Raw genomic sequence first — 15,659 nt, 5'->3', positions numbered from 1 at the left:
GACCAAAACATGAAAGGCATAACTATATATAACTGCAAGAAGAAAACGTGAGAAGATATTTGAATCACTGGAATTGCCTGAGATTCCTTAGGCAGGAAACAAAAAGCACTAACCATAAAAGTAAAAATTAATAAAATGGTGTTCATCAAAATTTGTTCTTCAAAAGACAAGGTTAAGAAATTGACAGGCCAAGCCATAAACTGGAAGAAATTATTTGCAGTATATATCTGACAACAGACTTGTATCCAAAATATATGAAGACCTCTTAGACCTTAATATTTAGAAGGAAAACGCCCAGTTTAAAAAAGAGCAAAAGTGCACAGTGTATTAGTAGTGAGAGAAAAGGCTAAGGGAGATGAGCAAAGAATGCAAGAATGGTGAAAAGCAACAGAACACCAGGTCCAACAAATCCTGCTACTAATGGAAACGCATACTCAGGAAACCACCTCAACTAGGCAGTGAGAGTCACAAGCAAGCACATGAATGCCGTACAGATGGGCCCACTGGCTTTTAAGGAAAAGGAAGACGTCAGTTGTCACATTCTGAGGTTGCCCCTCCTGTGTGGTGAGCAACAGGGCTGCTGCCAAGTCACCATCTCCAGTTCTGGGAGCCTGAGTTTGCATGTTTCCAACATGGCACCCGTCTCATGAGAAAAGAATCCAATGAAGCAAGAGACACGTGGGAAATATTAATAAGGAAATTTTTATGAACTATTACTACAGAGAACCTCAGCAAGAGGGGAGAGAGTGGCATGATCTTTTAGTAAACATTTTAATGTAACAGTCTTCATGACCAGATATTTTAAAAAATCAAGCTTATAAACACTGTTGCTCTGTATTCAACCAATATATACTAAAAATAGGACAAATGGAAATACGTGTTCTTATAGCATTTCCACAGGAAATGTTATTTTTCATGACACTCTAAATCATTTAGCAGTTACATATGCTACATTAATGAAACACAGGTATTCTTTATTGCACATTTCAAAGTTGTAAGAAGGTGCTAGAATCCGAGGTGGCTTCCATTTAGGGGAGAAATTGCTATTTTTTAATTGTTTGGCTCAAAAATGCACACTGCCAGGGCAGCTTAGTTCTAAAACCTTTGAAAATAAACTTGGATTTTGAAGCCAGTAAAATCCTTTACTGTAACCCAAGAGTGCACGGTTCACCTTCTCTTGGACGAAGTGTCAGAGGTCCCTTAGGGGCTGTGTTTTAAGGCCGATGAGGAGTCCTTGCCACTGCTCTGCGAGTCAGACGGGGGGCTCATCTCGAGAGCCGGAAGGTGGTAAGTCTCTTGCAGCAGAAGGTGGATAATCCTGGGGGCCGTGGGTTGGGGGTGGTAATCGGGCACCAGGAATAAAGTATTCTCTCGGGACAAAATTGCCTGGAGGTGTAAAAGGTGCGTGTCCCGGTAAAAACTCTCGAGGGTCGACAGGCAGGTCCCCTTTTCCAGGTGGAACACCTGGTGCATATTCTCTTATGCCCAGTGGTGGGCGCGGACCAGGACCTGGAAAAGTAAAACACAAGTCATGTAAATACCTACAAACATATCTAAATTTAGAGGGTTCCAGGTATGTTCGTCTTTAATTGCTCACAACCCTAGAAGTCAGGTGGTGGCATCCCCACTGTGTAGATGAGGCCAACTGAGGCTCGGCAAGTTGAAGTTACAGGCCTGTGGCCAGCCCGCCATGAAACAACACAGGCAGGATTTAAACACGGCTCTACCAAGCTTGTGTTTTTTCTACTACACTGATTTGCCACCTTTATCTCTCAAGAGCTTGGTTTGTACTTGGAAGTACCATGTGTCACACCAAGATGACAAATTATGAAGTAACACTTCATAATCACTACAACAAAGAAATTTTGATAAAGGCAATTCCATTATCTACTACTGTATCAAGTAAAAACTCATGCAGCAGCTCAGCATGGACCTAACATATGCCATCGTAATCAAGGTGCTTACCCTAATTACACCTAATTAAATTCAGCAACATTCACTAGGTAGCTATGAAATTCCACCTTCTCTTTAACACGTCCTTCCCAGTTAGTCCCAGCTTGGAGAGTGACGGCTTAATCCCTGCCTCTTTTACACTCTCCGACCCACTGCTTATGCTTCCATTATATGATTATAAGCTTTATGTTGTAGTGTGTATGCAGCTGTGTCCCACAGGACAATGTAAGCTCCTGGAATCAGAAGAGGGACTGAGTTCTATCCACCCCAGGGCCTGGTACGTAGCCACAGATGCTCACTAAACCTCTGCAGCAGCAGTGTTTCTGGCTTTCTGTAATAGTCCCTTTCTCCTTGTCTACGGAGATACCTACTGCCCATCTCGGTATAGGGATGTTATGTGGCATCCCATGTGCCCCAAGAAACTTGAGGAAAAGTCAAAGTGTACCCAGCCAGCTTGACCCTTTCACCACACAGCCCTGTAACAGCCACTGTTAACATCTGACCAAGAAACAGAGAAGATGAGTACACTTTACAACTCAGTTACCGCTGTTCTATCATCATACCGAATTGTGGACCAAGTGGCCGAGGTCCAAAGGGCCCGCAGAGCTGGGGAGGCGGTCCATACTGAATGGGCGGTGGAGGCCCGGAGAGTTGAGGCGGGAGTCCATACTGATTGGGCAGTGGAGGCTCAGACAGTTGAGGTGGCGGTCCATACTGAGTGGGCGGTGGAGGCCCGGAGAGTTGAGGCGGCAGTCCATACTGACTGCACGGTGGAGGCCCGGAGAGTTGAGGCGGCAGTCCATACTGCTTGGGCGGTGGAGGCCCGGAGAGTTGAGGTGGTAGTCCATACTGACTGGGCGGTGGAGGCCCGGAGAGTTGAGGCGGCGGTCCATAGCGAATGGGCGGTGGAAGAGGGCCTCCCACAGGGGAGCCCATGAAGGGCACCCCTGGGAAACAAGGGGGCCCTTTTGTAGCCATATTCACCTGCAGAGCAGAAGCAATTAAAGTTCTGAAGTACTCTGGTATGACAGACAAAAGCACCAACACCAGTAAAAGCTGAAACCCAGGGAAGCAGATGTCAGGCACTTGTCCAAACAGCAGAACCAGTGCAATGAAACTGCACTCCCATTTGTTCCCACTGACAGACAGCTCAGGCAGGTGAAAGGGTGGCAGAGGAGTCAACAGTTTCACCGTAGTCATGTTGGTGCTTCTACATGCAAGTGGAAGGGAAAGCAGGACGACTGCAAAGGATATTAACGGGGGTGATTCCCGACTAAACCCGTACCATACACATCGTAATCTATTTCCAGAGCAACCCTCCCTTCCCACATCTCCCCATCACCGCAGTAGCTCATTATTTCCATACTAAGAACAGAGAGAACGAAAGGGAATGAAAAACCCCTTCTCTCTACATGTAGTAATAGCTGACATTCTGACTACCTTCAATTTCCTTTCACATACTGCCGCTCATTCTCAGATCTCTAAATCTCTACGTCTGATGTCTTGTTTTACATATGAGGGAAGAGAGAGAAAATAGGAGATGATGTGCTGATGGTCACACAGCAGGTAACAGGCCGAGCTGGAGTTCAACATCGGGTCCGATCCACATCCATGCTCTTCCCGCCTCTGCCTCCCCCTCTAAAGAAGGCGGCTCGACTCTCAAGTCTTCTACAGGGGTCTTGGGTCTTATCCAAGCTGCCCCTGGATAAAAAGATCTCTCAAGAGATGTGTACTCCTGGAGTCCTGCACTGAAACTTGGAAGTTTTTTCCAACAGAAACAATGTTGAATATGCAAGCGAGGCAGGCGCCGCTTTATATCTACCTTCATTCACCAGTAGTACCGTACTGAACATTACAAGATACTGACTAATCCTTTCCTATGGGAATTGGGGTTGGAAATTCTAAATAATTAAAATCCACGTATTTTGATTTAAACATAGAGAAGCCCTGTGAGGTCTGATCAGAGGTCTTGCCAGCTGTAACTGCTATGCAAGTTACAAGAGAAGACACTTACATGAGCATGATTTAAGGCTACTGCTGGGAACTGGCCCAACTACAGATGGTCACTATTGGGTATTTCACCTCCAGCAAACATTCTCCAGTTACCAATCTGTAATTTCAGATTATTCAAAATAGGGTTTGCCTAGTATGGAGATATTCTTAAATAGCGAGCTTCCAAACAAACGTAGTAACGACGAGCCACGCACTGCATCACGGCTCACTCTGCCTTAGACCACCCAACTCTGAAACACACCGTGTCAAGCTGCAGCGGGGACTTTGCAGTTTGTGGTTCATTAGAAAAGCTGTCCTAAACAGGTTAATCACCTGACCAAAATAGACAAGAGCAGAACACGACCAACCAACCAACCAGTCAGACTTCAGCAAGCCAGCAACACTTCCAAGCCCGGGCAACAGTAAGATCAATACTGCCATGCAGTCTAAAGAAAGCGGATCCGGGCCATGCTCTTCACGTCTTTTCCAGAAACAGCCCGCGTGACCAGCTCAGCCCTGAGCCTCGAAGGACTTACTGCTCCGGGAGGCTCAGCCAAAGATGTAATGCTGGGAACTGAAGGGCCTTCAGGCTCTTGGGGAACAGTTTGCTTTTTCAAAAAACAAATGAGAGAGTACAGATAGAACAGAACACACAAACAGGAGATGGATGAGGCAAAGAGAGGGTGTTGGAGAAAAAGTGACATGTTTCCTGAAATACCGAATTCCAATCCAAAATGACTGCAGAATTTACCTTGCCCTCCTCCGTCACCTTGGCAGGGGAAGAGCTTCTCGAGCCGCTGTTCATCGTGGGAGCTGCGCCAGATCCTGCATCTGCCAAAGGCCAGAGAGCTGACTGAGACTCGTTATGACTGAAATACTCTTTCAGGAAGAACGAGAAATCCTGTCCCCCTTCCTCCACGACCTCAGACTCTGTGAGCACACTCAGGTCCTTACCAGGGGCAGAGGGTTTTCCATATGCCTCAGATGACCATCGAGGACGAGGGAGAGGCCCGTCCATTGACCCTTGAGAAAGAAAGAAGAGAGCCCTTGCATGGATTTTTCAGAAGAAGCAGAACACCTCTGGACAGGTCAGGGTTCGACTCTACCTCGAAAGCAACATTAAAAATGGGTCTCCCAGTACACATGAGGGGAAATCACAATTCCTGCACAGACTCCAAGAATTAGAGAAGAGCTGCCGTGGACTGAGAGAACAGCAATAAAGCCCCACGTTAATAAAGCTGCTCGGGTGCTCCAAGCTACAGGCTGGACACAGCTGCACAGGGCGAGCTTCTTCAGCCCACATGTACACTGACTTTCATGTGTGATCAAGTACTACAGACATTCATGATGAGAAATAGACTTACAGCATCTCATATTATAATGAGGAGAAACTGATGTATGCTGCATAAATTATAAAGTCTTAAGGCTACTTTTCAATATTTAAGAGAGAAACTCCACAGAAATTTAAGGATAAAGGCTTATACTTCACAGTAAAAAGTTCAAAAGAAGCAAAACCAATAATAATAAATAATATATATACGTACTTATATATGAATATATTTTATTTATATATGTATAAAGTAATATTAATAATACCAAATAAATGCTTTCTGTTCTAAAGCAGATCTCACAGTAGACTATTTATTCTCCAAGATAAATTAAGACATTTTCTTCTCTATACAGGACAGACCCACATTCTAAAATGTTGTTTACATTAGAATTATCAAATAAAAGGGGAAAAAAACTCTTGAAACAGTTTATTGCAAGGTCCCACGTGAATGCTCACCAAATTCACTTCTAGGCATCTCTCTTCGACCGAGCGTGGCAGAGAGAGGTCGCGTGGGTGGGTCTGCTGTCAGTGGAGGGGATCACTCTCCACCACTCACAGGAGACGGGCCATAAGAGCCATTCTGGCTCAGAGGACCTGGGGACCACAGTGAACCATTACCACCTGAAGGCAATCTTTGCTTTCTGAAGTTCCTGGGATTATTTCTAGGGCATCATAACCATTAAACACAGAAATAAAAAGTAATTTATAGGGGCCAGCCCCGTGGCCAAGTGGTTAAGTTCACGTGCTCCCCAGGAGCAGCCCCATGGCACAGTGGCTAAGTTCGCGCACTCTGCTTCGCTGGCCCAGGGTTTGCCGGTTCGGATCCCAGGTGCGGACCTACACACTGCTCATCAAACCGTGCTGTGGCAGGCGTCCCACATAGAAAATAGAGGAGGATGGGCATGGATGTTAGCTCAGGGTTAACCTTCCTCAAAAAAAAAAAGTGCTGCCTACCTCTCCGGGGAGCATTTTGCATGTTGGGTCTTCCTGGCATTGGTTTTACAATCACAGGTTCTTCCTGCAGCATGGCCATCTTTTGGGTCATTTCCAATAATCTTGAATATAGAGAAAGAATAGACTTAAATATGAAACAGAAAATCAGTTCCTTATTAGATCCCACACAGCACAGCCTTAAAAAACTTCCAAATACACTGGAAAAACAAGTATCAAAATCCCATACTTGTGTCGCAAGTTAGAAGATTCTCGTTTCTCTTCAGCTATAGCTCTTTCTGCAGCACGAGCTTTGAGCTATTGGAGGAAAAAATACCAAATTCAGTTGTGGTAGACTATGCACAAAATAAACGAAAGGAAAAAAAAATCTTACCCAGTTATCATGCGCTCTCTTCTCATGCACAGCGAGCTGAAAAAGAGAACACATAAAAAAATATGTTTAGGGATTTATTACAATAGCCATTTAATATTATAATCGTCTGTATTAAGATGCCAAAGAATTCTGCAGCTGTAGGGCAGTATAATTATTACCTGGTTTTTAAATGAGCGCTCGGTTTTCTGTAATTGATCCTCCATTTCTTCAATTCTCCGCCTAAGAATAACACTTGATTTTATCAACCAAAGCTCATTTCCTCCTTTATTTTGACCCTCAGGTTCAGATTCACAATCTATCCGATCCAACTGTGTCATGCAATTAACCAAAGCCTATAAAAGAAGCAAAATGGTATTAGAAAGAGCCTCTCAATGTTAATTAAGCAGATTTCTTGAGAATTCATGAGAATTAAGCCTGTATTCAAGAGAATGAACTTACATCAACCGTATCATCTTTGTGAGTGAGAGCCATTTCCAAATCTTTCTGAGACTTCTCAGATGACTGGATTTGCTCACTAAGTTCAGCATGCAATTTACTCCAGTCTTTGATTTCCTGCTGCAACTGAAAAGTTAAAACACGAGAATTTCCAAAGGTTAGGGCTTTCACACTGGAGACATCAGGACCACATGAACGAGACAGGGGAGCAGGGAGTCATGATCCTCTCTGGCCTGTCACCATGGCCTTGGTTAAGGCAGAGGGGAGAGGCTCCAACCCTCAAAACTGCAGCGAGAACCTAAGAGCTGTCAGGGAAGCTGAACCAGCCTACTGCATCCTTCAGAAAATGATAGCCTACTCAAAGAATCCACTTCCAGGAGGAACAGAAGGGCACGTCTCACTATCTGCTGAGTCCAGACTCCAGAGCACGTAATGCTTCCTTGGTCAGTGAGGCATTAACTGCTCAACGGAGAGTCATAAAGACCTAATTCTTTGGTCTGAGAAGCAAATCCATTGCCCACTTGAGGCTATTCAAGTTACTAAACAACACTCTGATAGCTACAGGAAATTGTACAGAAGAGCAGAAATCCAGAACAGATGGAGAATGTATACATGCAATTTAGGGAGCGTGGTTTAAACTTTGCGTACCTAAGAATAGAATCCTGCATACATATTTCATTTCCTTAAAAACAGATCTGAGAAAAGACACTCAAGAGATGATGATACTCAGTTCTCTAGTTTACATAATCTATGACGTTGACTTTTACCTGCTCTTTCTTCTTCTTAAGTTTAGCATTTTCTTCCTGAACCCAAAGGCATTCAGACCTCACTTTCTCTTCACTGAGTTTAGCTTCATTAAGAGCAATCTGAACCTAATGCAAAAGACTCCTATTAGTGAATTAACTCCAAAGACACACAAAAAAAAGTTACACTTTCCCAATTAGACATCATATATTTTTCATTTTTTGCATATTCTAGCACACATCAAATGTGTGCTCCTCAACAAAACTAAGACATTGTATTAATATTCTGCAGGAACCATAGGCCGCTTTACCTCAGAAAATTCTGAAGCATTCAGTGAAATAACATCCTTTAACTTCTCTATACATTTCTTGCTTTCCGATATCTGTCATGTGGAAAAAGGACATAAAAATGTATTAGGATTTCAGTAGAAACACTGGGATATATGCCAAAAAGAAGAAACATTAACAAAACATATCCCAGAGCCATCCTCTACATATCAGGTAAAAGCAGGTATCTAGTTTTAGCCTAAGGAAAACAGTCAAGAATATAAAGGAAATGAGGAAAGAAGAAAATAATTGGAGGCATAACTATTGCATGCCACCTACAACCTTCTTGGCTATGAGATAATGTGGTAGATGACCAGACAAAAAGGTGAAAGCAAAGAATATGAAAATAACTTTCAAGTAAACCACTTCAAATCCATGGTTTTCCCTAGTGGTAGAAGAAAAAAAAAACCCAAATCACTGTAAAAACTCTTTTGCCTGAACTAAAAATGGTGGGACTTGAGGGAGAATGGACAAATCTCAAGTATAGAAGAATTCCAAAGAATTTATGAAGATACTGCCTCCGCAAGGAGGAGGAACGTACTCTTCACTCTTTAACTGTGGGTCGTGTACAGTCACTTCCTTCCAAAGAGGACAGTGTGCAAAGGTGGAAAACGGGTCATTTTACAGTTGAGAAACCTGGCAAATGCTACCTCACCAGGTGATCAAGCCTAACGGGGTGTGTGACATATGGGAATCCTCTCTCCTCTCGCTGCAACTTTTATGTAATTCTAAACTGTTCTGAAATTAAAAGTTCATGGAGGAAAAAAAACACGCAGAACAAAACAAAACAAAGCACTAGAACTGTTCAGCTGGGTTGTTTCTCAGCCGTTCTGTGTGTTTTGGAGGGCAGAACAAAGTAATTTGAAAATTACCCAGGGCTGAGGACAAAAATACTTCCTAGGACCATTAAAATAATAACTTGCTGGATTAGCATTTAAAATTCCATAAAAATGGACAAAAGGAGGTTCAACTTCCCTGACTCCCAAGCCTGCTCTAGTTAGGGCATGGGAGAATGCAGAGTTCAACCCATCCAGTCTTGAAAACAGTGGGCAAGCCAAATTACAGTAACACTTAGCAGCAAAACTTTTACCAAGTCCTGATTTTTGGCATTCTCTTCTCTTAGATTCTAACATAACATGCAGATTTTCAGCTGTCTCATCCAGAATTCTATTAGTTTCTTCGAGGTTCTTGATTTTATCCTATTAAAAAATATATATTAAGATTATTCATAATTACTCATCATTTTTTTTTGTTTTTAGAATGTAATATCAAAGAGAAGGGATTTTTACCTTAAATTTAATGGCTTCATCGGAGAGAATCATATTTTGTCTCTTGGTTTCTTGAATACGCTTCTTTGATTCCTTGATCTATATAGAAATTAAAGCATTTGGAATTCAAAAATATAAATTAAAGTCTATCAAAACTTTATCTCCAGGTAGGTGACCCTTTAGGGAAGAATGTAGTTCTTCACACACACGATGATTGCTTCAGATGTGGATGGTTTGTAGGTAAGAATGAAATTTAAAAATATGATTTCAAAATGCCATAATAACTGAACTAAAGACAAGAAGAAATAATTCAAGCTGGAACCACAGGGGAAAAAACTAAAAGAATAATTATACCTTCTGTTCATAATTTGACAATTTTTGTACAAGTTCTGCATTTTCTTCGGTGATAGTCTTCAACTTCTCAGCAATTTGCTGTTCAGTGACTAAAAGGGGGAAATCCGGAAGATTATTAGGATCACTAATGAAACTGAATTACCCAATGTATTAGCAGCAAAGACATGCTATCTGGCACTGTGAGGGAAAGGAAGTTCTTAGCATAACTATCATGCCTTTAAAAAGCAATCTGGAGTTAATAGCTAATAAGGGTGTAAAAATATTAAAATGTAAAAAAATATAATAAGAACCCTTATTTCAACAAGATTCCAATTTAAATTTATTTCAAAGATAGTAAATACAGTAAAATATTTTAGCTCCATTCCTTCCCCTCTTGAAGCAGTTTTCTTCTCAGAAAATGTGATCATTTCAAGGATATGTCATTTGCAAAGAGAAACAGACAGAAAATACAAGCATATTGATTTACATCTCTGTTCCACAAATTACCTCCTTAAATAAGTATACACTACACTAATTAAACTATCAGCACAGGAAGACTGTTCCCATGTAATAAACCTGCGTTACGTCAACATTCAAAGCCCGTCTGCCCAAAATTAAACTAGTCATCTTCTTCCTACTCCCACAATTTGTTCTGCCTCGTCTCCTATCTCAGCCGGCAGCATCACCATGTACTCTGTCATCCCAGCTAATAACCTAGGATAGGTAAACCTTCTGGAGTTAGTAAGTCGATCAGACATCCTAAGGCACTGTATCTACTTCCAGCTTACATGAAACTCCTATTGAACACCAATACTGAGGAAATAGTACAAATAACAAAATAAGCTTCAATATTTACCTTGGTACATTCTACTCTTTACCTAAAAGAAAGAGAAATAAAATTAAATTTGATGTCAAAACTTTTTATTAATAGAAACAGTACACTTCCTAATACAACAGTCAAATTATAACTAAATGAAAATTTAACAAGTTTGGTTCAGCATAATGATCCAAGGATAAAAAATAAGGTTAAAAAGTATTTCAAGGGGCTGGCCCCGTGGCCGAGTGGTTAAGTTCTCGCGCTCCGCTGCAGGCGGCCCAGTGTTTCTTTGGTTTGAATCCTGGGTGCAGACATGACACTGCTCATCAAACCACGCTGAGGCAGCGTCCCACATGCCACAACTAGAAGGACCCACAACGAAGAATATACAACTATGTACCGGGGGGCTTTGGGGAGAAAAAGGAAAAAAATAAAATCTTTAAGAAAAAAAAATAAAAGTATTTCAAATGTAATCAGTGATACTTCATGAATAGTTTCTGATAGACAAAAGCACTAAGGTAAATACCTCATTTTGCAACTAAAGATATGTTTATATCTCTATTAAATGAGCACCAATCTTATTTAAAAAGCACTCAACTTTAATAATGAACATGGACATGGGGTCAGCCCTGTGGCCTAGTGTTTAAGTTCTGCGTGCTCCACTTTGGCAGCCTGGGTTCGGTTCCCAAGTGGGGACCTACATCACTGTCGGCAGCTGTGCTGTGGCGGCAACCCACATACGAAATAGAGGAAGATGGTATGGATGTTAGCTCAAGGCAAATCTTCCTCAAGCAAAAAGAGGAAGATCAGCAACAGCTGTTAGCTCAGGGCAAATCTTCCTCAGAAGAAAAGAAAAGGAAAATGGATAATATTTTCATATTAAAATATACTAACGCTTCATTACCTGAAATTTATTTAAAAACCCCAAACAGCCAGAATGATGTCTAGAAACAAGGATTGTTCAAAAAGACTCTGAGGAAACAAAATTAAAGGCATAATCTTTGTACTAAGATATGCCTCCTTCTCTAACCAGAAAACATCTTAGAAATCCTATTTAAAATTGGCCACTGGCTGAATTTAGAAATCTCATAAGCTAGATCTTCCGGTTTTCCCAAACCCCTAAAACAGTGGTCATTAACGTGGAAGGGAGAGGAGACTACTAAAGGAAAATGCACAAGAAACAAGAGAAATGATAGCTAACATCTAAATTATCTCCTAAAGACAACACTGAATTATAGGATAATGAAACCTAAGCAGTACTCAATTTAAAACAAAAGTGTTACTAAATGTCTTTGTAACCCAGAATTTACTTCCCCTTTCAATGATTAGATATGGGGATGAGATACTCAGATCAGTCCAAACATCATCCACAATATCTCGATATTTAATTACAGTCTCTAACACCACTCACAATAATGTTATAGGAAAACGTATTCCAAGTTTCCACGGGGAAAGAAATGACTATTTCTCTAATGTCACAGCCTTGCTAATGAGAGAGGAAGCTTCCTTTGCCCTCCTTTCACCCAAATCAAGCAGCAGGAGAAACAAGAAGCAGCAGCAGGCAACTGAGAGAAGGGACCAAGGTTCCAAGAGTCAAGTGCTGAGGCTGAGAAGCAGCAGTGGGGGCACAAAGCCCGCACAGCCTTGTGGAAATCTACACGGGGGTCAGAGCTTCTGAGCTGGAGAAACGAGAGCGGGAAATGGAAAACAATTTCTTTTTGACCCCTCCCATTCAGCCTTTCTGGTCTCCCTTTTTCCTTCTATCTGAGGAAAAGCCCATGAGGTTAGAGGAGACTTCATAGGAATCCAAGTAAAAGACGCTTCTTTTTCAGTGATTTTACAATCACTTGTGCAAAAAAAGAGAGTTTACTAAGAATGATATATGGCTGACAAAATTAAGAAGTCAGAAAAAGAATACTCAATTCTAGAAAGCTATGCATCCAATGCTTCTGCCCACTTTAACTGTTAAGCTTCAACCGAAACTGAAAGCTTTTCCTCTGCAAAGTTCATTTACACCGTATCAAGTTTTCGCTCGAATACATAGTTCCATTGAATTCCTTATACAGGATCTTCAATGCATGATTGGTTATTTCTTTAAGATACATGACTAGGCACGGTATTATATTGTATACAAGGATGCAAACATTTTAAAGGCTTCTACACATTATTAAGCTGCCTTTCACAATGGCTGTTAAGAAGTCCTAATTCTACAGACAGTCAAATCTTTAGGTTTTGATAGAACAGATTTATAAATTGAAGTTTTCCCACTGAGATAATATACATGTTGTCTTGTTCACTTATGTCTTTACCAACAAGGATTACACTGAATTATTCGCCAAGGTTGGCTTAGATTATAAGTATTAATTTGTGTTCATATTATTAACTGAAAAAAAAAAGGGGGCCAGTGATTATAAAACATCCCTTGTATTTCTGAGACAACATATAAGTTAATTTAGTTTACTCACAAGGATAGTTCTCCAGAAGAAAATGGCAAATGAAACAATTCCTAAGGAGGCAGTGATAAGCACAGGCTTCCATGGCAGACCATAACAATCGGGTCCAGGCTGAACATCATCAGGCAATGTAGCAAGTAGCTGAAACAGAAATGTTTGAAATAATGGGAACCCATAAAGAAACTTACAATAAAGCAGTCACAAAGGATCATCCACAGAAATTCTAAGTCAACCTCCATCAGGTAACTGCTCCCTCAAAAACCTTCAATAGCTCCCACTGCTTCAATAAAGATAGGATACTGGCAGCCCCGTATTTCTTGTGCAGCTTGAGGTCTTTTTAAACATTAGGAATCTAAATGTCTCTAAGTTGAGGATATATTTCCAGTTTGCAATGGGTCCTACCACATCATGTTGTCTAACACATGGCTGGACTCCCTCTGGAGCATACTTTTCTCTTAGTTGATTGCTATGACTTAAAAGGCCATAAAAAAAATCAAAAAACAATTGAAACATACTATAGAAGGAATCAACTCCTATGGGGGCAAATAAAACCAAAATGATGACTAACATAAACACTGCACTTTCCCGCTAAGACTTTAAATCTTAATTCTGTTCTACTCTTACATAAAGCCAAATGCTGAGTACCTTCAGACACCTCGCGATCACTAGTCTAGACTACTCTGGATTTAACTGTCTCCTACAAAACTCAACGCCTTAATTTTAAATGCTTCCTGGAAGACAGCGCATTCAACACCTGCTTGCTTCTCCGCTGTTTTCACCGCGCTGTGCAACTACACAAGTATCTGCCATACCAGCCCCATCCCCCAACAGTGCCGATCACTGGAAAAGGACCCGCAGGGGACGGGATGCTCGCTGTTTTGATCGAGACTGCATACCACAAAGTAACACAGTGCCTGGTACATCGAAAGTGCTCAATAAAAAATGAACAGCTGACGAAACCTCACACACACTGCCACCGGCCTCGCTACACAGCACTGCAGCGTCCCGCCTGCCTCGGGCCTCACACACTCCGTCTCTCCCTCGCCCGGGCCGTCGGTGCACCCGCTCGGCTCGGAACTCGGCCACCCGCCTGCCAGCGCTGGGGTCCCTCCCTGGGAATGGGGGCCGTCACCTCCAGTAGCTTGGCGATGAGGGCTGCGTAGAGCACCGACGGGGTCCCAGGAGCTCCGGGTGCCCCGGGGAAGCGGTGACGGCAGGCACCGTGGCAGGTACTGAGTCCACGGCGTGGGGCCAGCCGAGCGGACGCGACGCTTCCCCGTGGAACCGCACCGGACCCCCACTCTGTCACCGCTTCCGCCTTCGGAAAGGACCCGGCTCTCATAATAAAAGAAATACAAATGAAAGCTACACTGAGATACCATTTCCCACTCATTGGCAACAGCCAAACATTTGACAACATACTCTCTTGGTGAGAGAATGTAGGGGAAACAGGTACTCTCATATATTGCTGATTATTATACAAAATGATACAACCCCTGTGAACAGGAATTTGGCAACATCTGCCAAAATTACCTGCATATTCACCTATTGATCCAACAATTCCACTTCTAAAGATCTATCTCAAAGCTACTGGGGATACAACGACAGATGCTGAACAGACATATGCACAAAACTATGTTATTCCAGCATTATTTTTAACAACAGAAGACTGGAAATAATCAAAATGTCCACCAATAGAAGAATTGTTGAATACACTGAAGTACTATGAAACCGGGAAAAAGAGAAATCAAACAATTCTATATATTCTGCTAGGGTATGGTTCCCAGAATATGTCTTTTTCAAAATCAAAAATAAAGGAGTGGAGAAGAGTATACTGTACTGCTTCTACCTAAGAAGGTAAGGAGAGACTTTTTATGGCTTTGAGGTAAAATTGACATGCAATAGATTACACGTCTTAAGTGCACAATCTAAGTTTTCACTTACAAGCACATCTGTGAAACCATCATCACATTCAAGATAATGAACATATCCTTCACCTCCAAAAGTCCCATGCCCTTGGTAATCCCACCTCCTGCCACTTGCCACCCCTCCCTCCCCGCCCAAGCAGAATTTCTGTCATAATGGATTAGTTTGCATTTCCTAAAGTTTTATACATATGGAATAATACACCATGTATTCTCTTTCCTCTGGCTTCTCTCAACATAAGTTGAGACTCATCCATGTGGCCACATATATCATCAACAGGTCATTCCTTTTTATTGCTGAGTAGCACTTCATTGTACAGATATGTCACAGTTTGTTTATTCTCCTCTTGATGGCTATTTGGCTTCTTCCAGTTTTTGGCCTTTACAAATACAGCTGCCATGAATGGTGATGTACAAGTCCATCTATGGACGTATAACCTACTAATAGAGGGATACCTGGATCATTTGACAGGTGTATGTTTACCTTTTCCAGAAAGTGACAGACTATTTTCCAAGGTGGTTGTACCATTCTACATCCCCACCAGCAGTGTATGATGTTTCCAGTTCCTCCACATCTCCAACACTTGGTATAATCAGTCTTTTTAATTTTAGTCATTCTAGTAAGAGTATAGTGATAACTCATGGTGATTTAAATTGGCATTTCTCTGATAAGCAATGATGTTGAGCATTATTTTTAACATGCTTAAGCTATCCACATATTTTCTTTGGTGAAGTGTTATTTTACTGGGTTGTTTTCTT

The 15,659-nt window shown here is 41.7% G+C and overlaps 3 protein-coding genes across 6 annotated transcripts in view; 1 reads left to right on the top strand and 2 right to left on the bottom strand.

The window, feature by feature from the left end:
• Positions 1-15,659, top strand: part of LOC123286419 (TATA box-binding protein-associated factor RNA polymerase I subunit A-like) — a 95,548-nt gene that overhangs the window by 19,306 nt on the left and 60,583 nt on the right. The gene's annotated exons all lie outside the window — the stretch shown is intronic.
• The window catches only part of LOC123286417 (transport and Golgi organization protein 1 homolog), an 83,341-nt gene that overhangs the window by 43,430 nt on the left and 24,252 nt on the right, over positions 1-15,659 (bottom strand). The window contains 10 exon segments of the mRNA XM_070501426.1: positions 6,832-6,931; positions 7,038-7,160; positions 7,802-7,906; positions 8,089-8,160; positions 9,195-9,225; positions 9,227-9,303; positions 9,394-9,471; positions 9,727-9,815; positions 10,562-10,583; positions 12,988-13,116. Of these exon segments, the coding sequence (XP_070357527.1) occupies positions 6,832-6,931; positions 7,038-7,160; positions 7,802-7,906; positions 8,089-8,160; positions 9,195-9,225; positions 9,227-9,303; positions 9,394-9,471; positions 9,727-9,815; positions 10,562-10,583; positions 12,988-13,116 (826 nt within the window).
• Positions 685-6,330, bottom strand: LOC123282223 (transport and Golgi organization protein 1 homolog). Of its 3 annotated transcripts, XM_070501645.1 has the most exons (7): positions 6,230-6,330; positions 5,732-5,869; positions 4,900-4,968; positions 4,697-4,776; positions 4,482-4,553; positions 2,517-2,937; positions 685-1,509 (listed from the first exon to the last, which is right to left on the bottom strand). In XM_070501645.1, the coding sequence occupies exons 2-7, from the start codon at positions 5,748-5,750 to the stop codon at positions 1,253-1,255; spliced, it is 918 nt and encodes a 305-aa protein (XP_070357746.1). In that variant the 5' UTR covers positions 5,751-5,869; positions 6,230-6,330; the 3' UTR covers positions 685-1,252. The 3 variants fall into 3 exon arrangements, with proteins under 3 accessions (XP_070357746.1, XP_070357745.1, XP_070357747.1); XM_070501644.1 differs by having other exon boundaries at positions 4,697-4,968; XM_070501646.1 differs by lacking the exons at positions 4,482-4,553; positions 5,732-5,869; positions 6,230-6,330 and having other exon boundaries at positions 4,900-5,179.

Source organism: Equus asinus, chromosome 30, assembly GCF_041296235.1.
Source record: "Equus asinus isolate D_3611 breed Donkey chromosome 30, EquAss-T2T_v2, whole genome shotgun sequence".
NCBI lineage: Eukaryota > Metazoa > Chordata > Mammalia > Perissodactyla > Equidae > Equus > Equus asinus.
This window is presented reverse-complemented; position numbering and strand designations above follow the sequence as displayed.